This window comes from Erithacus rubecula (assembly GCF_903797595.1).
Source record: "Erithacus rubecula genome assembly, chromosome: 1".
In the NCBI taxonomy this organism is placed as follows: domain Eukaryota; kingdom Metazoa; phylum Chordata; class Aves; order Passeriformes; family Muscicapidae; genus Erithacus; species Erithacus rubecula.
The window spans coordinates 71,661,112-71,683,969 of NC_136658.1; the positions used below are offsets into that span (position 1 = coordinate 71,661,112).

Below are 22,858 nucleotides of genomic sequence, written 5' to 3' on the forward strand. Positions count from 1 at the left end.
GTTATTGCTGATCCAGGCCAGGACACCACTGGCCCTCTTGGCCACCTGGGCACACTCTGCCTCATGTTCAGTCACTGTCAACTAGCACTCCCAGGTCCTTTTCGCCCAGCCTGTAGTGCTGCATGGGATTGTTTTGACACAAGAATGGGAACCAGCGCTTTGCTTTGTTGAACTTTTTCCAGTTGGTCCTGGCCCATCCATGCAGCCTGTTAGATCCTCCTCAGAGCCTTCCTGCACTCAAGAAGATCACTACTCCCACCCAACTTGGTGTCATCAGCAGCCTTATCATGGGTGAACTTGGTCCCTCAACCTTTGTGATATTTTTCTCCCCACATCCAATGCAGGACCCAGAGATTTTCCTTAGCCTTTTTTTCTTGTTAATGTATTAATAAAAACTTTTTAAAATTGTTTTTTCACAGCAGTAGCTAGATTAAGATCTATTTGGAATTTACCTCTTCTAATTTTCTCCCTGTGTAACTTCACATTATCCTTGTACTCCTCCTGAGTTGCCTGCTCCTTCTAAATGTCATAAGCTCTTTTGCTCCCCAAGTTCCAGCCAAAGCTCTCTATTCAGGCAAGCTTGTCTTCCCTACTTCTGGCACATGGGGACATCCTAATTCTGCACTTTTAATATTTCCTTCTTGAAGAATGAGTGCCTTTCTTGGCCCCCTCTGCCTTTCTGGACTGTCTCCCAAGATACTCTGCCAACCAAGCTCCTAAACAGGCCAAGGTCTGCCCTTCAGTAGTCCAAGGTGACAGTTCTGCTGACCCTGTTCCATTAAACTCATTAATTTTGTGATAGCTGAGGCCAAAACAGCCTCCAACCACCAAATCTCCCATGAGTTCTTGCTGCACTGAACTTACAGCAAACATGCTGCAAGCTGAAGTCCCCCAGGAGCACAAGAGCTAGTGAATGTGAGACTTCTCACAGCTCCTTATAGAATATTCATCTGCCTTTTCATCCTGGTTGGGTGCTCTACAACAGACTCTCACCAGGATATCTACCTTGCTGGCCTTCCCTTGATTCCTACCCCTAAACACTCAGCCTTACTGCTACCATCCTTAAGCTCTAGTCAACCAAAACACTCCCTAACATACTTCAATGCCAATTACAAAGAACAGGTAATATAATTTCAGGGAAAATTTAAATAATATCCAAGCAAAATTTGGGCTAATGAAAGAAAAATACTTCTTTATTTTTCCAGAAAAAAAGACAGAGGTTGACAAGAATTGCCCTTATAATATCTAGCAAGGCAAGCAGAAACTTGCACCAGTAAGAATGTTGTGCATTAAGATGCACAAATTGCAAAACTTTACTGACAACATATGTCAACTTTTTATTTTCTCCATTTTTAATTTAACTTGATACTCACTAGCTTTTTTTGATGGAATACTGTTTTTCATGTATCCATTGTTTGTGTTTCAGAGACGTTTATCACTTTCTAAAAACATCAACCTAATTTTTAAAGAAATCCAGAAACTTACTGCATACATTTTTTACTACTCAAATGAACCTGTATGGGAACTCTAGAGGACTCTACACAGCTGGCCAGTGAAGTGATAATAACTAAACTTATCTGAGGGCTGTTAAGAATACCTTAATTAAAACAAGTTGGGAAATTAAACAAGCTGTGAGCAGGATTTCTTGACAGCAACCAGTGTCTCTTCTCTAGAGCTCTTCAGAATATCCCAATCAAAAATATTTCCAGCCTCCAAGATAATTTCACAAGCTTATTATAGTTCACTTTAGGAATTAGCATCTTTCTGCAGGTTCTCATGTCACTGGCAATCAGTGTTACTGCTGAGAGTTCTCAATTCTTCTACTTAAGCCTAGTGTGTCTCCTTAATCCCTTTAATTCTTGCATTTTGACCTAATTTTACTGCTCATTGTCATGCTTCTTTCACTGCTATCTGGGCCTTATTCTATATCACAAGAATATAAAAGCTAAATTGTGGATTATTTTTAAGTAAAGAGCCTGTTAGGTACTTATAGGGCTACCTGACACCTTCCTTGTCTCTCATCTGACCAGGTCAAATGAAATCAATGGCACTATTCAGCTCAGGGAAACAAGTGTGATTGAGCTTGGGCTAAACTGGTAAACTCTGTTGCCACTGTATCTGTTTTTGGAAGTGTGATTACTCAGCAAGTGATCTCAGTTGGAAACTAGAAAAATACTATGAACAGGTACTGGTGTTTGAGACATTTCCCTTCTATTCAACCTGCCCAACAGTTCAGGTGCTCATTTTATACAGAAGAAAAGACCACTGGTCCTGACTCAAGGACAACTTGAATAGAATCAGTATCTGCCTGCTCTAAACCCTGATCTAAACCACCAGCCTAAGGGTTAATCTGGAGGGCACTGATCCTAACTGGCCTGCTTAAGCCATTTTATTCTGTGGAACACAGCAGTATCACCAGCAAAGGAGAAATATAGGGGAAAAAGGAGAAGAGGAACTAACACCAAAATAAAAGAAAAAAAGAGAATTTGTTGTCCCCATAGTAACAATATTCAGTTGAAAGTAGTACATCCAAGTGCAGGCAAAGTTTCAAAGAGCAATTAAGAATTCATATAGCTGGACAGCAAACAGAAAATCAATACAAAACAGGCTAGAATGTAAGCGAAGGCACATTAGTGGAAGTATGGGTTAAAAAGGAATTGAATCCGAGACTTTCATGTTTGGACATGGTGCCCTAAGCTCTGTACAAAAGACAATAAAACCCACAATTGACTCTCCTTTACTAATCCAAGGCAATATCTAAATCCACCCCTTCAATTACACTGCTTTGCTCTTTTAAGAAAATTTTTTAAAAATCTAGGATGAGGAGCAGAGGGAAAGATTTTTTTTTTTTATAAAATCACCATTTGAAATCAAATATTCAAAACCGAGCAAAAATTCTCTTGCCAAATCACACAACTACCTTAATTCCTCTCAAAAAAAAAAAAAAAAAAAAATCATGTTTCAACTAGACAAAGCAGACCTTTTCTATGTTTATATTAGGAAGATAAGGTGATATTCAAGTTAGAAACAGAAAATTCAGTGATTTCCATGATTCAATCTAAAATGCCAAGACAATGAGACCAATATAATAGCTAGTACAGAAGACAATGAAAATATTTCCACTGAGATTAGTAAGGCTTGTACCAGACTTTCTATATGCTCCATATAAGCATCTCTTACTCCTTACATCTCTTACATTTTCACAGATACTTAATTTTGCTGAGACCTTGCAGCAACATTCACAACGATGTCCTCATGAACTCATATTTTATTTAAAGTTTATTTTTATTTTCTTTTAAATATAAACTGTAGTGTCAAAATAACTATTTAAATCCCCCGCTAATACTTACAGTAAGAAGTGTGACATGAAAAATTGTTCAGGCACAATCCTGGAGTATATTAAAACAGCAGCAACAAGCCTGGCAATGGACCAGAGCCCAACACAGTACTTGGCAAATGATGGCAAATAAACCACCAACATGTGATGCCTTCATTTTTATGCCAAAGACAAATGCAGTTGATGTGTAGACTGGTGTGCCCAAATGCCATAAGTGAGGTCAAGCAAGGATGCTGCAAATAATTCCCAATCATATTTTAACAGTTTGCTACTTTAAGAGCTATCAGATATTCAGTCCTAAAGGTCTGATACAACATTATTGTTATAGCTCACTCAAGAAAACACATCAGCATTTTGGCTTTCAAAACAGCACTGACAATTGTTAAAGTTAAATAATTAAAATCAAGAGTGAAATATTATTCCCTCACAAATTAATAAAGCATACCAAAATGGTAAAGTTCCTAAAAAATATTATTTGTTTAGCAAAAAAAAGGATGACAGATTAAATAATTGAATTTCACAAACATAATGGAGAGTTTTCTCTAGGCAGTGGAACACAATTCTTTAGCAGAATTTCATGCATAAACATATTTGGGAAAAGTCAATAAAATTTTCCCATAAATTTGGCTTAAAGGCTAACTTCAGAGAATTGTTTTTGAAAGATTCTTGCTTCAGTGGGGATTTAGCCAAGTGTTAGTACAGCAAAATGCAGTGCTGTGTTAAGGCATTTAGGGATCTGTAACAAAAAGTTTAAGAAAGATTTAGCTAATGATGTAAATCACCAGTTTTAGTGAGCCTTGGCTTTGAAATGCTTTGGCTTTAAGTCAGAAAAGCTGCCCAAGTAGCCTGAAATAAACCAATTCTTGTTTCCCTAGTGATCCTCACATTCCTAAACCAGCTATAAGAATCTGTCATTACTTCCCCTTTGAAACCATTCTACCCTTGAGGCAAGGTGTTGCAAGATACCATAGTAGTCCTAAAGAAGCAGTTTGGAGGAGACTCCATTTAAACACTGAGTAGAGAATGAAGTTAGGTAAGGGACAGGCAGATTATGGTTCAAATTAAAGACAAATAAGTAATGAGTTTTCCCCTCACACAATCTGTTTTTTGGTTTTTTATCAGAATACTCCAAAAGGCCCAAATCAGGGTTATCTCGTTTTGTTGCTCTAAACATGTAATGGAACTGAATGCAATGCAAAATATTATTAGTGTGGCACTAGCCTCTTGCAACAAAAAATACTAAGGCTCAACACAGAAATTTCTTCCCTGGGTGCTGCAATCCCGGTTGACAGTTTCTCAAGCTTCAGACGACAGATGGGAGGAGGGAGAACAAACACTATGTAGGCAAACTACTGAGATGAGAGCACTAGTCAAGCAACAAGCAGGCCAAGAGCAAGATTTTCTTTTAAAAATACCTGGGAACAGACCACTGTTTAAAAGAGATGAACATTCCTTCACTGACTTTACATGACCTGATGTTGAACATTTCAGAGTTATCTACAAAACCTGAATAAAGAATTTTTCTTATGTGAATCAAAAAAGAACACAATAGCTGCTGTCTAACAGGCAGTCCACATGCTGCCACAGTGGTACTGCTACCCCAGACACCCACTGTTAGGCAGGGGAATATATTTCACCTTAATACTGCCTCTGGAGGCATGGAGGTTTTTCTGGGGTTTGAGTTTACTGCCAGTTTTAGGTATGTTTGTTTTACACTACACAATCAGCAGAATCTGGTGAAAAAATTGCATTAAACCAGTTCAATCAGTTTCAGATTATTTGAAACAGCACTTTTCATGACAAAATATCTTCTTCAGAATGGATAGCTGGGAATCAAATCCATATTAGGCAGTTATTATGATTTAGTGCAGTGACAATAATGAATCTCAGACAAGCAAAGAATAAAGAGAAGGTAAACAAGAGACTTCAGTTTTAACTGCATTTTTCAGGCTTAGTTCACGTAAGGAGTAAAAATGCCTCAGACAACTCATAAGGGATGTAGCATAAAATTGTAGTGTGCAGTTTTCTGAAACAGGCACCAGAGCTCAACACACTGGAGCTAATGTCTGTGTCAACTTTCATTCCACACAGATTAGTGCCATTTTGCACAGCTGAAGCACCAACTCTATGCAGTGCCATGCACACATAATTTTCTCAAGCTCCCAGTAATATGGACTTGCTGCACAAACTGCAGCTTCTCCTTAAAATGATCAGATATAAGTTAGTCTACAAGTGTGTTTTTCACTTATTAAAAGGCTTAAGCATTTTCAACTGGATCTTTTTTTTCAATCTAGTGAGTCTTTCAATAGTGTTGAAACTTAAAAGAAATACACGCAGGAATTCAACAATCAGTCTAGATTTGCATTTTACCTCCCCATGAGAAATAAAAATCCCTGCTTTCCCTGAGTTCTGGTAGCATAATCACTGAATTAAGAATTTAATAATGTAAACACCAGGATCCACCACTGTCACATGCTTACACTTGCCAAGAAGAGTATTTTCTCCACCTTCTTAATGGAATGTAGAGGCCAGTCTTGAGGAATGTGATTCAACTGAGACTATTTTGCAACCTTTGTGAAAAAGAAAATTCCACACTTTCTTCAAGGTTTTGTGAAAATGGACTCATAGCACTTTTTTGTTACCAAAAGATGATTATTTTAAGATTAGAACTCAAAGCAAAATGAAAAGCAAATTCTTAATATGAATCACAGTAGTTTCTTTCAAAATGTCACAGAGGTAACTCAGCAGCACCTGATACACTACAGAATCATCTTATTCTAAGTACAACTGAAATACATTGGCTCACCCACTTTACAGCAGATCATATCGAGGCTCAATCCCTGTACAGGAAGAATAAAAACACCTTCTACCTTTAAAAAACATTAGTGTTGACAAATAGGTGAATTGTGTTCAATTTATTTTATTTTTAATCACTCATTAAAAATGCCCTTTTAAGCAGCCCTCTACAGACATAGAGTTGTAGGTAATTGATGCTGTCAATAAGACTTTCAGAGTTTTAAACCTGAACCAGTTCTCTGTATTTTGGTTTGAATACAGAAAGCCTATGCTCTTGCTTATTAATCATAGTCCAAAGTGCTTTCTTTCTTTTTAAATGGACTTCCTTTCTCTTCATATTAACCCCATTTCTATTCTCTTTAGTTATCACCACGAAGTTTATTTTAAGCTAGCCATAGTCCCCAAGCTACTCTTCATTTGTATATACTTCAGTTTTCTCCCAGGCAAACTACCTTGTTCCAGGACCATATTTCATGCTTTCAGATCCCAGGCCATGGTTTGGTGTGCAGCATGGCACTCACCTTGCTCCCACAGCGAGAAGCAGAGCAGGCAAGGGGCCGAGAGCTGGCAGAGGGCTGACTTGGCTTTTTTCCCCTCACCTACCCACCTAGTCTGCTGTTGCCTACCCTGCTTACCATAAATACTACTTCATGGGAGAAGACAAACAAAATTCCAAATCCACAACAAAGTTCACACCAGAGCAGTTTGATGACTCCTTGTACTTGGTCTCCAGGAGATTGCATGAAATAACAGCCTCAGGCCCCAGTCAGACTATCGTCGTTTGAGATAAACAATGACAAAAGAGCTTCTGCATTTGTTTCCATAAGTCATGGTACAATGAGTATAGCAGATCAGAGACCAAAAGACAGACCTAGAGGAAGTCATGCTCTTCTCCTGTCTGCAGTTAGATACTATGAACAAATATCACAAGACATATAGAAAAGTATTTTACGGCAAACACTACAGGTCTGGGGCAAAAATAATTTTCTAATTCACGAAAAGAGCAGGAACTGCTGTTGTATGTTTCCCTTGCTGAGGCATGAAAGCCTAGAAGATATAAAATACTTGGGTTGCAAGGTGTGACTGATTTTAGCATTTTTAAGTTATTTGAAGTTATACTGGATGAATTGTATGAACACAGATTCATTCAGTGAATCATGTTTCGAAAAGCTTCATGATTTGAACCAGATCACTTAGAGACTAACACACAGCTCAGTTTAAGTGAAGTCCCACTTATTTTATTTATAGCACTAGGCACTCTAGAATAGCAGAAACCTGTTACTACTGCAAAAACCTTGATACAGGAGATGGAAGTCTGAAGTGTGGCTTTCTACAATGGATGTTGATCACCTGTGCTCCATCTTTCACTCAGCTCTTGTGTGGAGTCTCTTAATATGACTTGGCTTAAAATCAAAAAAACCCTCAACAATAGCCTTGGTACAACTGAAAGTGTGCCAAAATACATCTGAGTTGCAAAACACTGGCTTTGAAGTCTTTCTGAGGAGGGTGGAAATAGAAGTAGATTAAATTCCTGCATTTTTCATCCGTTAAAGATTCAATAGACATTGCTAATGAATTTGAGATATTTGAGACAAATAACTACTAATGTTTTGATCACAACTTGATCAATTTTAAATGCGTCTTTACCATCTTCAAAATCAGCAATTCTATGAAACACAACACAGCTCATTTTTCTGTCAACAAACAGCCTCAAGAAAGCAAAAAACATCTTACCATCTAGCTAAATAGTGTCTAAGACAATAATGTCACAATTTCCAAAGGCTCTAAAAAATAATCACCAAGCACCTTATCATGACTCTTTATATTCTGAAAAAGAACATGCTGCTACAATTGACAGGCTGTTGCAACTCTGCCAAATAGAAGCAGATGTGACAGGTAAGCTTTCCAATTAAAAAATAAAAAATCATGATATAGTCAGAATATATTAGGTACAATTTGCTTTAACTATACATTTGCCACTATGAAGTGTTAAATAGCATGGAGACATTCTCACAAATGTTGGTCTCTCAAGGGACAACTCAGTTTTAAGAACTGATGTTAAACAGCTCACTGAGAACAAACTTTCATCAGCTTTAATTACTCCCATCACACAAAACTTTGAAACAATCTCTACACTGAATATTTGTTCGCCTATTAAAAGAATAACTCAAAAATCACAATGTCACCTTGTGGTGACACCTATCATAAAAAAGTATTACTATGAAAACACAGCATCCCATGTTCCATTTTATGTACCTTTAATTTTCTCTGACCCATATCTCAGTGAAAAGAAACCATTTATAGAAAATAAATCAGGTGTTGCAAATTCTTATGACACTACCCAGTCTCTAATGTGAAAGATTTGCAAAGACATTTCCCAAAGTCTCAAAAGGTACTGTTTCCTCTGTGCTTGTCTATCACAATAAACAGTAAAACATGTTTTAATATTCCACTCCAGCAATGGTGGAGGGTGACAAATCTGTCCAGTCTGTGACAGACAGGACAAATCCCTGTTCACTGATCTTAATACCCTTAATTGGCTATACTTCTTGTGAAACAGTAATGCAAGCTGTGTATATGAGCTGACAATCAGCTAACTTGAAGCATTCTTTCTAAGAAATATATTATTAAATCAACTAATAAAATTCATTGCCAATTACTCATAGAGCTATGTTTAAAAAGGCACCTGTTACCACACATAGGAATATCTACAATTAGGAATATCCACAATTAGCAATATCCACATTAAGTCAGACTTTGGATGGGAAAATAAGCCTGTTGATGCATTTTGTTTACCCTTTAAACTGTTCTTCCTTTGTGCTTTTCAAACAAACAAAAAAACCCAACATATTTCTCCCTCAAATGAGCACATGCCATTATTCTCAAATTTTTTAATAATTTTCTTTTGCATCCACCACAATCCCAGAAGTATTAGTATTAGCCAGGAGAATTCACACTAGTTGCTTGACAAAGATCTTTGACAAGCCATTGAGGATTCTGTTATGTTAAATACATAGAATCAAAACTTGAACTCTACACAACAGGTACATGTTTTGATATGAGTAATGTTTTGATATGAATAGTCTTAGAACTGGAACCTTTAAAAACACAGACAACAATAACCATAAATGAAAAGTCTCTCAAGATAAAGATTTAGGAGAATTTATGTGTGAAGAGTCTGCACAGGGAGTACAAAGGTAAAACTACAGAAAGTCCAGGTATCTGAGTAGACTTACAGAATTTCACTTTCTTGCCAGAGTAGGTTGAAGCTTTTTCATCAGGTGCAATTACCATTTCATCGACACCCCTCTTCATAATCATCAGAAATAGTTCAAAATATAAGAAGGCCATAAAAAAAATCACATTCCAGGAGATAACACAGACTTCCCTCAATTAAATTCGATGTTCTTCAACTCCCAAAGCATACTTAAATTCCTTGTCTTTAAATAACAAGAAAAACTGATATTTTATGAGTACTTACCACCATCTTCAACTAAGAAATGAAAAATGTCACTGGTGGCATTGTCACCTCCTCGTAAAACATAGCATATCTTCATATCATCAATATCAGCTGCAAAGAGTCAGGAAAAATAGATTTTATTTTAAATTATGAAGGTAGGAAAACTTCTTTGGAAAAACTTGTCATGTATAAAATAGTTTAGCTTCAACAAGAGAGTGGTTAAGGTCCTACAGTAGAACTGAGGAATTTCAGTATAACAGTGTTGAAGTTTTACAGATACCATTCATACTCTCTCCCTTTACTTCCCCTTCCTCAGTGCTCTCTTTCTGTTAAGCTGTATTTACAATAAAAAATGAAATGAAATGTAAAAATATGACAGTCAGAACTATTTCATATTTTTAGTGGTCCATTTTCTTAAACAGAGGTGTATCTCCACAAGGATATTGATTCTGTCATTTTTCAGCCTGCAAAGTACTGTAGAAGACAGTTACAGTGATTGACCTTTTAAAGAACTCAAATAGATGTAACTAAACAGAAATTACTTCAGTAAGAAAGAAACTCTGATGTACAATTTTGAACCAGCAGTTACCATAAAGCAATGTAAAAGACAAACAAGTATTTGTTAATATTGGTAGAAATGAATCACATTAAAGTGGAGCTCAAGTACCACCCAACTTTTCCTCTGATGTTAGAGTAGATACATGAGTAAAAAGAAACCAAAAGCACTTTTGTTAGAACTTCACAAAATCTTCAGTTCCAAAAGTAACCAGACATCTTCGAGCGCAAACAAGTTAAGAGCATTAGAAGCAAATATATGTAACTGAAAAATCTCTTCCATAAATGTTTGAAAGTTAAAGATCAAAAATTCATGGGGCTGTAAAGAGGATGCAAACAAATACCTCTTCATGCCAGTGAAACACATAAATGTTTCATCTGGCAAACACACAAGTACTCAGCTCTGCTCATGTGGGTAGCCTTATCAAAATCTATGGTTCCAATATACATAAAGATAAGCACTTGAACTGGTGTTTGCAGGACCAGGACCACCTCGTAAGAAAAAAAGGCTGCTTGCCATCCAAAAGACCTTAATTTTGTCAAAATAATTGCAAAGAATGACCTCTTTTCTGTTCCTTAAGAACATGTTTGTAGTCACTTGAGCAGGTCTATGCTTTCTTCCACAGCTGATTAGCTGTGCTAGCTATATCAAAACTGGCCTAGTTATAACCACAATTCATAACCATAAATACAGTGCCTGATAAAATTAATTTCATACTGGAATTCTTTAAGATAATTTTAAATACATCAAGCATAATTTTCTATTTCAAAAAATATAATTTTCCCCACTAGCTGTGTTCTAAACAATTGCTCTGCCCTCTCTTTCAGTTACAGGAATCTGAAAAACCAGACTGCTCCTGCTGCTTGCACACAATGAATCTTGCTACCCTACCCAAAGTGGTCAGGATCCCTGTTCATACAGCCACCAGCACAAATCCAAGAAATGGGAGTTTGAATATGGACTTCACAAACTAGCAAGAAGCTTTCAAATTTGTTTGCATGACATCCTGAAGAGCCTCATTTGACTTCAAAGTTGTCCCAGTTTTGAATAGAGATAGAATCAAGTGACCTTGAGAGGTCCCTTCCAACAAACTGGAAGACCTTAATGAAGTTTTACAAGCCTCATAAGAACCCACATGTGTTGATGAAACTGGAACTATTTAGCATTTTGAAAGAGGTGACACATGACAGGAAAAGAGCCCTAAAGAGAGAGGAAGATCAAAACATTAAAAGAAAGCATGCAATAACATGCTTATAGTTGTCCAATAGTCACTGCAGACACTACAAAATCCGTTGCAGCTTACGCTGGGATCACAATGAATATGACAAAAGAGGGTCTTGTTTATTTCTGCTCTGAACATTAGACATTTTTCTCAGTGTAGCATAAGCATGACCTTCTCAAAGGCCAATATTATTGAAGAAATATGCATTTCTTAAAAACACTCTTCAATCCAACGGAAGTGAAGAGTGCTTGAGCTAGCACTGTCAGGGAACCTGTGAAGTTACTCCACTTTCTGGAGATCCTCACTAGCTTTAAAACCACCCTTTCCTAAGGGTTGCATGCTTCTTACCCAGCTTGGGCAGCCCCAGTATATTAAGCCAGCATCCATGCCATATGCTTGGATGGCCAATTCAAAGCCAACTAGCAACTTCATTTTGGTCATCAGACAAATGTACGCCTGGCCATGAGGCATGGGAGGAATGGAGTATGTACCTCTCCCAAGTGTTCCTCATCTTCAAAAAAAAAAAGGGATATCATTGTTCCTCTGCTTTCAAGAAACACCTGTTCAATAATTTCACATTCTTCAATGTAAGAGAAAACCCACTAAAATAAGTGATAATCTGCTCATTTTCTCATTCCCTTTCTCTTTTGTTTCTCACTTCTTCTGACAACACCTTCAATATCACTCACAGTTCACCACTGAAGCCTTACATTTAAGGAACTGTGGTGTCCCCAAAGCTTGGACAGTTTGGTCTCTTCTCATCCTCCTTTTTGCACTAGCACTGCAAAACTTAAATAGCAAAGTTCATCATCAGGCCTACTTGAAATTTGGTATATCTGACAAGAACATTGCTACTGCCAAGACTGTAACATGGATACGTACCCATATAGGCTCTGTGAAATGAAACACAGCCAACTGGAAGTGTTCACCTCAAGCCTTTCCACCTATATATCCTAGCCTGGCTGGGTCCCTTTAACTGAGTGTCTGTGCTGTTGGTGCTATTTGCTCATTCCACAGCTGCAGAAGGCTGCAAAAAACCTTAATTTCATTGTTAGTTAACTAGCCATTAAGTCATTGCAAGTACCATGGAAAATTCTCAAGAGAATAGCTAATGCTTCCATTTCAATTAAAGTTACTTCACAGCCTTGGGTTGAGGCATTATTTCATATGTGGTTTTTGCCCTATTTATATCACCAAATGTTTTAGTTTCATGTAAGAAGTACTACTAACATAATTTTAAAATGTTTACACTACCTCTTAATTTACCACAAACACTTTGTGGTAAAGATTTCTCTAATTAAGGCAACAAATGCACTCATATTATTTCCCACTGGTGGGGAAACTATTTTGCTTTTACAGTTAGATGTGCTCAGACCGTGGAGCAGTTGATACCCTAGCCATTAGTTAATAATAGCTTGGCCATTCCCATGGCATTTTCTAAATAAAACTGGTTAAAGAAAGCACTGTCTCTTAAGATGTACAGCCCAATTCTGTTATCCATACTTTTATCACTATGATTGACAGAGAGTGCAAATCAGTTATTTGGACTAAACTCTCCAAAGAAATAAAGTTCCTTTAATCAGTGTTTATCCAGCAGACGACATTTCCTGTTTAAAGCCATCATAAAAGTAATAAAAAATAGATGCAAAAAATCACAAATCCATTATAAAAAAGCTCTTTGTTGGAAAGTTTTTCCCATCAATTACTATAGAGTTTAGCATGAAAAATAATGTTTTCAGTGATCTAAAGAAAACACATGAAGTATTGTAGTACCTTGGGTGAACTGGCTGATGCTATGGTTGCCTTTCCCCAGGTGAATCAGGAAGCCATGGCGTGGACCCTCTGTGATTCTGAACTTAAGAGTAACATGTAAACTGTCCCTGTCTTCCACTCTGAGCACTTTGTTGGTAATCAGAAACCCGATGTGACCTGTGGCCAGAACACGGAGAGTCTGAGCACCCTTATTTATTACAACTTGAGGTATACTGTTGTCCACAGCCATTATTTGAATCTTCATAGTCTGAGGTTTCCTTGTTTCAAACACAGTGTTGGGGAAAACATAGAAATCAGTATGAGTCCCATCTGTAACAATGAAAGAGAAACTGTCCTCAACTGATTCTGAGCCATCATGTTTGTAGCTGATTAGATTTTCATTCAGATCTTGTTTAGTGAAGGTGGTGACTGGTTTGGAGTTATTAAACATGATCTGGCCATGAACCGGCATTTGAGTGATGATAAATTTTAGCAGTGCATCAGGTGTGTCTCTGTCTTCTGCAGTCAGTTCAAATGGGGTTATCAGTTTGTATTCATTTTCGCTCACCACCAGATTATGGATTGTGACAACAGGTTTCTTATTGTCCACATCACTGATAGAAATTCTGAAAGTACGAAACACAGGGTTATAGCCATCAGTCACCTCAAACTCAAAGCTGTCCATTTTCACCTCATCTTCTGAAGTGTGAATGTAATAGACTTTATTGCCTGCTAACAGGAGTTGAGTGAAAGTGGAGATGGGCACCCCAGGCTGATCTGTGCATTCAAGATGACCACGAACAGGTGGTCTGGTAATGGTGAAAACTAAGTTCTCATCTGGACTATTCAGGTCACTGGTACTAAGCAAATCAGTAGTCAGGGTTACCTTCCCTCCTTCCTTCAGAGAAACTCCTTTGCTGATGACATCTGGGAAGACAATATCAATGCTGCCTATCGTCACATAAAAGTAGCGGTCAATAAGAGGATTTATTCCATCTGTCACATCAAACTTGATAAGATCACGAACTCCTTGTTGGCCAAAATGCACATATCGAATCAAATTTCTATCCACTTCATCTTGGGTGAAGTTCATTCCCAGGGTGATATTTTCAACTTCACCTGAAGGTTTTATTCTCTGTAAGAGGCCTTGTCCTGGCCCATAACTTACAATGTATGCCAAAGTTTTGTCTTCAGAATCAAGATCAGTAGCTTTCAATATTTTGTTATTAATAGTTCTAGTTTCCCCCATCTCAATCTCCAAACCATCATTGATGGCCATTCTGGGTGTTTCATCATCTACAGGAATAACCATGATTGGTACCATTTTCCTAATGGTGTGTCTACCATCTGTGAGTTGCACCTCAAAACTGTCTGCCCTTGTCTCAGAGTCATCATGTTCGTAGAGAATGTTGGAGCTCTCTGTTATCTGATCCAAGGTGAAGCTCTCCACCAGGACAGTTCCATTGACCAGCTGGTTCACAATGTGGCCATGCCTGGGTAGCCTGGTGATCGTGAACGTTAACTCATCCGCAGGGACATCTGCATCAACTGCATTGAGGATAGGGGTATCAATAACCAGGCTCATGCCTTCCATCACAACAAACTCTCGCAGGAAGATTTCAGGCTCTTCATCATTGATTGGCACAATAACAATGGGGAAGAAGTGCCTCTGGGAAAAGTTAATGCCATCAGAACAGCGCAAAGCAAATCTGTCTTCAACAGGCTCTACACCCTTATGTATACTCTGGACATAAAAAATATGCCCTTGACGGAGGTCCTTCAAGGTAAAAGCACTTATGGCTATCCCTGCCCTGGATTTTTCAGATCCTGGGGCAGGAGAGATGTTCTCTACATACCCAGATGTAGGCTGAGCAACAATTGTGCATAGTATATCATCGCTAGGAGTATCCACATCTTCAGCCCTGAGGTGAGCAAGAGTAATGACCCGTTTGTCACCTTCCGTCACCATGAACTGCTCCCCCACAAAAATCTCTGGAGCTTGACTGTCAACAGGAAGAACGGTCACCAAGACTGAAACTCCATGAACAACATTGCCCCTGACACGCCACTTCTCTGAGAGGTCTGACAAGGTAAGGTTGAAAGCATCCTCTTTGGGCAGAAGGCCTATTTCGCCACCAGTGTGAGCATATACCACAGCACCATCCAGCAGATCTCTCTGGGAGAACCTCTCTGCAGGCACCCCTTGAACCAGGATGCTCCCATGCTGAGGAGGATCCTCCACAATGAATGTCAACATAAAGTCATCCGTATCCTCATCCGTGCCCTGAATGACACTAGCAGTGATTTCAGCAGCACCATTCTCCAGCACGTCTAGGTAGGAACCAAGAGTGCCTGGGGGCAATCGCAGTGTAGGGACCTCATCATCAACTGGGTGCACACTCATTTTTAGTGTGATGGGCACAAAATGAACCCCATCACTCACATCAAGCCTGCAGATATCACTGCTGGTCTCAGCCCCACTGTGCACATACACCACCCTCCCTTGTCTGATATCCTCCAGGCCAAAGATACCTCCAGGAACCAGACTGTACCCAGAGAGCTGCAACTGGCCATACCGAGGAGCCTGGGTCAGGATAAACCTGAGACGGGCAAGTTCAGTGTCCGTGTCACTGGCATCCAGCTCAGTTGGACTAAGGACATGGCTGCCTCCCTCAGGCAAAGTGAAGCCAGTATTAGTGATTTCGGGAGGCTGGTTATCCACAGGCTGCAGGTAGATGGTGAAAGTCCCTCTGGCTGCATTGCCAGCCGCATCTTGCACTTGATACTGGAACTGAATTAAATGAGGGGCCACGCCCAGCTCTTGCTGTGGAGGGCGGTATGAGATCTTGTGATGGTTGATCTGGGCTTGGGTGAAGTGTGTAACTTCCACAGAGTGGTCCTCAGTCAGCACCAGGGATCCAAGGCGCGCTCCAAAGGCGTCGGGAGGGTGGTTGGAGTCCGTGTCAGTGGGGGGCTGGATTACCGTGTAGCGAAGTTCCCGGTCCCCTGAGTCCTGATCTGTGTAACACAAGTGCTTCCTCCGCAGCGGGGTCACCTGCTGCTCTGCAACTACTAAATGCAGGCTGCTGCCACTATGGAGCTCTGGGGCTAATCTATCTACAGGATGCACCCTGATCACAAAAGTCTGTGGTCCAGAGCGGTTGGGTGGGTCATTGTCATCCTGGACTCTAAAGATGAACTGGTCCAACACAACCCCAGGGCCAGGGCTGTGAGCCCCAAAGTGGTGGTAAAAGAGACGCCCTTCCACAATGTCCTGTTGCAGCCACTCTCTCACTGGCTTTTCATAGATGACGGAGCTCCCTGCTACACCTGGCACCTTCCTCCAAGAAAAGCCCTCCTCTTCCTCCTCCTCTTCCCAGCCAGGAGGTGGTTGCGCTTGACGGAGCAGGAGCTGCCCAGCCGTGGGGCCAGACTCCACTGTGAAGAGCAGGATGGCATCCTGCGAGTCAATGTCAGTGGCGCTAAGAGCACGGGTGGTGATGGGCACTGTTTCCCCCTCAGCCATGGCAAGCCCTGTGTTAGCATTAAGTAGGGGTGGCTGGTCATCAGTGGGCACCAGGGTAATGGGGAAAAGGAACTCAACGCGGTGGCGAGAGCCACCATCTTCCAGCCGCAGCACGAGGTTGTCACTGAGTGGAGACTCGCTGCCGTCGTGCTGGTAAATGACTCGGCCTGCTGCCAGCTCGGCCACTGTGAAGTGTTTACGAGGGGCAGCAGGTCCTGGGGCATCCTCCAGGAGAGTGAGGTGGCCATGCCTCAGCCCTGCCACCACACTCACCCGCACCTGCTCAAGGTCATCCTCATCACTGACCACCAGGTTGGGGCTGGGACCCGGACCTGAGAGAGGCCTTGACTGCCCCTCATAGAGCACGAGGCCAGTGTTGCGGGTCACCACAGGGGCCAGGGTGTTCATGGGCTTCACCACAATCACGAAGGCAAAGGGCTCTGAGGCAGCACCCTCTGGGTCCAACACTTCCAGTTCAAGCTCGAAGAGCCGCTCCCGATCAGAGTCCTCCACGGGCGGCTGATAGGCAATGCGCAGCTCCCGCACATCCCGCTGGCTGAAGGAGGTGACAGGCAAGCTCCGGTCATCTGTGCTGACCATGTGGCCTTGGCCAGGACCAAAGGGAGAGGTGATGTTGAAGAGCAGTAGATCGGGAGGTGACTCTGCATCCTCAGCTGACAGCATGTCAGGCGTGAGGGCGGTGAGCACGAACTGGTCCACCTCCATCATGAGCATGGCCAAGAAGCTGGGTTTGGGGGCCACGTTCTCGGTCCCGGCGCGGATGCGCACCAGCACCTGGAAGTACTCCCGCTTCAGCAGCGCCCCGCCGCCCGCCGCCTCCCGCAGCTCGGCCACCAGCGGCACCAGGTCGCGGTTCGGGGAGCCGCCGGCGGCCGTGTGCCGGTAGCGCAGCCCCAGCCGCAGGAACTCCTCGCAGTCCCACATCACGGCCGGCATCGGGCCGCCCCCCGCCGCTTGCCCGCCCCCGCCCGCCGCGGCCGGCGGGTAGTTGAGGATCTCTCCGTAGCGGGGCAGCCCGGCCAGCAGCGGCAGCAGCCCCACCCGGCAGCGCTGCCGGCCCGGCTCGAAGGCGAACTCCAGGCTGCGGGCGTCCAGCGGGTTGCTGGTGCCCCGCAGGCGTTCCACGGTGAGGGGCAGGTTGCGGGTGACGATCTCCAGCTGGGTGAAGAGTACCTCCACCTCCAGCACCAGGGGCAGCACCAGGGCGCGGCTCGGCGAGTCGTAGCGCAGCTGCAGGCGGACGCGGTCCCGGGCGGGGCTGCGGCCGCCCAGGTGCGAGTACTGCACCTCGCGGGCTCCGAAGTCGCAGGGGAAGCGCCGGGGGCTCAGGCGGCCCGGGCGCTGCCACAGCGGGTCCTCGTCCAGCACGGTGAGGTGGCACCGGTCACCCGGCTGCACCTGCAGCACCAGGTCCCGCGTGGGGTCCAGCCAGGCGGAGCGGCCCAGGGGCACCCGCAGCCCGCGGTTGGCCACCACCACGGGGGCCGCCTCCGGCGACCACGGCGAGGAGACCGCGCCGCTGCTGCCTGGCGCCGGCTCCGCCGTCCCAGAACAGGCGCAGCCGGCCAGCAGCAGCAAGCCGGCCAGCAGCCGCCGCGGCCCGGCGGGGAGAGGCTGCATCGTCCTTGCCGGCGGAGCGAAGCGTCGGGAACCTCCGGCAGCGGCTGAATCGCGGCCCCGGTTCTGCCGCCGGCGCGGCGCCGCACGCTCCGCGCACACGCTGCGCTCTGAGCGCGCCGCGCTCGGCTCCGGGGGAGAGCCCCGCGGTCCGGCAAAGACCCGCCCCGCGCCTCCGAGCGGCCAATGGGCACCCGCGAGGGGAGAGGTCGCCACGCGCGATTGGACAGAGCCGCGTGCCAATCATGAAAGTTACGAGGGGGCGGGGCTCGCCCCTCGTTCCCTCTGCTGCCCAGCAGGTTGCGGGCGCGGAGGAGTCGGGAGAGCCCCGGGATGAGCCCCGGGATGAGCCCCGGGATGAGCCCCGCGGTGCGGGAGCGGGGATGTGGTGGGCACGGGCTGCTCCGCTGGCGCCAGTCGCTGCGGGAAGGGAGCTCTCCCGTCGGAGGGACGGCGGCGCTGCTTTCCCGCGGCGTAGGAGCGCTCCTCTGCTGGCACGCCTCTGTGCGCCACAAAGAATTTCGGATAAATATCTCGGGCGCAGAACGCATCGCTTGGTACCAGTTGGTGCCCAGGGTTACTCCTCGGAGGCGGGTCACTCCCCAGCAGCGGGTGAATGAAAGCATCCCGCTACGTCTGACGCCTTGTGCCTGCAGTTCAAAGCACATCAGTTGAGAGCCCGAACTCGGAGCTCCTCGCCTTTTAAAATTCCTGACAGCAGGCTCTGAGTTTCGCCCCAGCGTGTCTCACAGTTGCTATCATTCTTTCTTGTTTATGAAATGTGATCCGCACGCTGGTTTAAAAAATGTTTCTAACAAAGCGAAAAATACGACAAAGAGAAGCGTTCAAAACAGCAAAAGGCTGTAACAATGTTTCTGTATTTTTTTTTTTCCCCTACTTTTAAAATGGTCTTTTACAGTATCCTTCAGTGTTGGAGCAGCATTATGGGACATGATCTTACTTTCTGTACGGCAAAACTCCAGTTTGGAATTTGAGTTTTGCAGGGTGGGCACAGTCAGCTACGTTCACATTTGAGTATTCTTTCTAATAAATAATTCAGCTTGGTTTGGGGGAACATCAGTAGGAATTTACATTCAGATCTACAACGCTGGATTATTGTAATTTTTCATATGTTCTATTTTTATGTTCTATTTTTATATTTTTATGTTCTATTACTGATATACCTGTGGAATACTGTTGAAAGCTATTTTATTAAATAAACCTGTGCAATAGACTTGTGGACTTGGATGCTGCTGCAGGAGGATAGTAATTCTGGTAGTTAGATATCTAGCAAATTAAGCAACACTAGTACCATTTGTCTACCCTTATGAGACATTCACCCTGGATTTCAACAATTAATGTCAAATTTGTAAGTTTCAAAGGAAGATATTTGAATGGAGTCTTAGACATCAATGCCCAAGGCATTCCAACTATTTTTTTTTTTTAGGATATTTTGTTGGTTCTGAAAAAAAAAAAAATAAAAATAGTAAAGAGGTGGAGTTGCCCCATGTCTCATACAGAAATTTCTTATTTTTAATGGATACAGGGTCTGGTTCTTTGACCTCTGTTATCTCCATCACCCAGTGGTAAATCTCCATGTACAAACAGCAGAAGTCCGGTATTTTTAAGAGTTGCGATCTTGTCAAACAAGTCAGTGAGCTCTTGTGCCACAGTCCAAGTACAAAGTGCAAGACTTGCTTATTTCTTCTTCTTTTCTCCGGACAACATAAACAAAAATTCCATATTATAGAATTGATGAGAATTTTTGAAGTCTTTACCTTGGCTTGTGCCAACACTTGTGTTCAAATTCTGCCTGAAGAAAATTCATCTTGGCTAAGTTTTGATCTAATAATATAGATATAAATTCAAACTGTTTTCCTACCAATTGTCCCTGAAGTTAGCATGACAAATCAGAATTGGGCTCATTAACAAGTCCATTATCTTTATAAATGAATGTTTAGTGAATAAAGGAACTGGAATTTGGCCAGGGGAAAAATAGAAATAACTTTGCATGAAAACTTGCAGTTTTGCTATATTATTATTTTTTATTTCTATGTCTAAATAAAAGCAGAAAGATTTAGGGCACAGAAGACCTCCTCATTTAACAGAGCATTAATAAATAAATGTGTGCTCTGGAAATCTAGCAGTGAATATTTCCTCTGAAATAAATTACCTGTGAGGTTCAGCAGGGCAAATCTATGTTTTTAAGACATTTGTTTATTTAAAAAAGAGTGCAAACATATTCTTATTTTAAATGCAACCTTTCCTGGAGGCATCTCATTTCTGCTTTTGATGATGAATCACAGATGTATATTCCTTACTTGAAACCTACACAGCCCACAATCCCATGTAAAACAAACAAGTTTACTGCTCTCCAAGTGTTCATTCTAATGTATAGTTATCAAAGACTGCCCTCTGTTGATAAGGCATCATTTTAACTTCTAAACAGTAGCAATTCCTGATTTTTTTGTTATTATATTACTTTTTGTAGCTGTTTTGTATTAAACAATGTAAACAATTCCAGATATGCTCTTCAAATAAATTTGTGAAAATGAAATAATTTTGGTTTTTAAATACTCGTAAAGGAGGCAAAGTATGACATATAAATGTCAGCATTTTTTAATATTTTCCAACAGTGAGAGTATTTCATCACTTTCAAGTGCAAAAAGATTTGCCATCTCTTACCAAACTGTATTTACTATCTTGCTAAGGAAATTAGGAGAGCAGGAGAAGAAAATGGAAACAGCAAGTGGGAGTATTTGGATACTTAATTGGTTGTGTAAGTAATTTTGCTATTACAGTTCAACTCTGAAGGCCATCTAGAAGCAAGTTATACACTATCTACTGTGCCTCAGAGCAAACATCCATCATTTATGTATGTCAAGTAATTAAGTGCTCAAAGACCAAAAATCAAAATAGTCTGCTGAAACACAGTAAGAATTTGAAAATTTTAAATCAGCCAGCTGAGAGAGTGTTTTAGTTGTCTCTGTGTTGCTGTACTTAACCAACATTTTCTGTTGCTCCCATACTATTTCTGTTCTCTTCTTTCATTAATGGATTATTACACAGGTGACTATTTATAAATTTTCATGCATATGTTTTTGCCTGGGCATATGCAAGAGTGTTGCTAGGCTGTAAGTTTCAGTCATCCTTTTCCTGCCAAGTATGTCTTCTTTATCTTCACATTCTATAAATGGGGCATTGTCTCAAATCTCTTCTCCATTTCTTTCATGACTTCTGTTTCAGTCCAAGTATCTGTTGCCATGCAGGCAGAGATGTTCATGAAAAGTTCAGCACCACTAAGTGTGGCATCCATAGTTTATTTCCCATTGCCTTGTGGTATGAAGAAATGTAACTGTTTTCTGTCAGAATAAGGTTGCATTCCTTGACTAGTGAAACTTACACAGTTTGTTCTCAAAATTGTTTTGGGTTGATGCTGGGATGAGTATAGTACTGGTTTGTACATCTCATGCATTTACAGTAAATGTGACCACATGACCTAATCAACATTCACTCCAAATCCCAATCCAAAATCACCCTCCATCTTTCTTAAGTTCTTAGATTTTGTTATATTAGCTTGTGGTGTTTCTTCTGCTGCTGTCCCAGTAATTGTTTTCATCTCTCTGGCACTGGTGCTCTCCATGTTTCTATTTCTACTTCAGCCTTGGCTCTTTGAAAACCTACTTTTCAAGTCAACCTTCTTCAAGCTCCTTCCCTCCCTTCCTTTAGATCTCTGTTTTTCTCTGCCTTTTGATCACTCTTACTCTTTTTGTTTCAAAGCCAAAATACAACTTCTTGATCCATTATCAAAAGGAAAAGACTTAGTAATTTACTAGACTAAATAAGTTGTTCCATCAAGCTTCTTTACCTATGGTTTATGTCTTCTGTTTGAACAGAAGGAAGTCGAGGCAAAACTTTTTGGAGTACAGACTGACTACATCAGTTTAATATCTTTGTTAGTGGCAATATTCAGTTTAGTGTTTGGTTTGTGATTTTAGGGTTACCCCCCCTTCCCCCCCCCTCCCCCCCATAACAAGCAAGGGAAAACTTGCACATAAAAGTAATACCATTTAATATATTTAACAGAAGTTCCTATGCAAAAAGTAGAAAAGACTTTGAGCACATAAGCCTGTCTTATCTTCTGGCCTGTCCTAGAAACAGAGCATTCAGAGTATTTCCTCCAAATTAACTTTCTTATGGTAAGTCTTTGAAGTAGTTTGAGGGAGAAATTTGGCTGTTCCTGTAGAATGAAACTGTGCATGCTGAAATTTAATTCAGAAGATGATATTCCTCCTTCAGGGGTTCCTATGGTCTATCATTTTCTTTCATGTTTGGCTGAAAAGTGGTGAAGAGAGACTGTATTGTACCAAGTACTCACATCATGTTAAGGTAATTAATTTGAAGAGTCAATCCATTTTTTCTTTAGAGGAGTGGTCTCAGTGGTTGTGAGGCTTTTATAACATAAGCATGATATGTTATCAAAACAATTGCAGCAATATCCAGATAAATGTTATTATCTTTCACATATATTTTGTATGTCTGTCGTTTTTGTGGAAGAAAGTTTATTTGTC

The 22,858-nt window shown here is 41.7% G+C and overlaps 1 protein-coding gene across 1 annotated transcript in view; it reads right to left on the reverse strand.

The window, feature by feature from the left end:
- FREM2 (FRAS1 related extracellular matrix 2) overlaps positions 1–18,374 on the reverse strand; it is a 115,522-nt gene extending 97,148 nt beyond the window's left edge. The window contains exons 1-2 of the mRNA XM_079319032.1: positions 13,145–18,374; positions 9,615–9,704 (exon numbers count right to left, since the gene is read on the reverse strand). Of these exons, the coding sequence (XP_079175158.1) occupies positions 9,615–9,704; positions 13,145–18,290 (5,236 nt within the window). The 5' untranslated portion in view covers positions 18,291–18,374. The remainder of the gene's footprint in view (positions 1–9,614; positions 9,705–13,144) is intronic.
- Between the last annotated feature and the right edge of the window lie 4,484 nt (positions 18,375–22,858).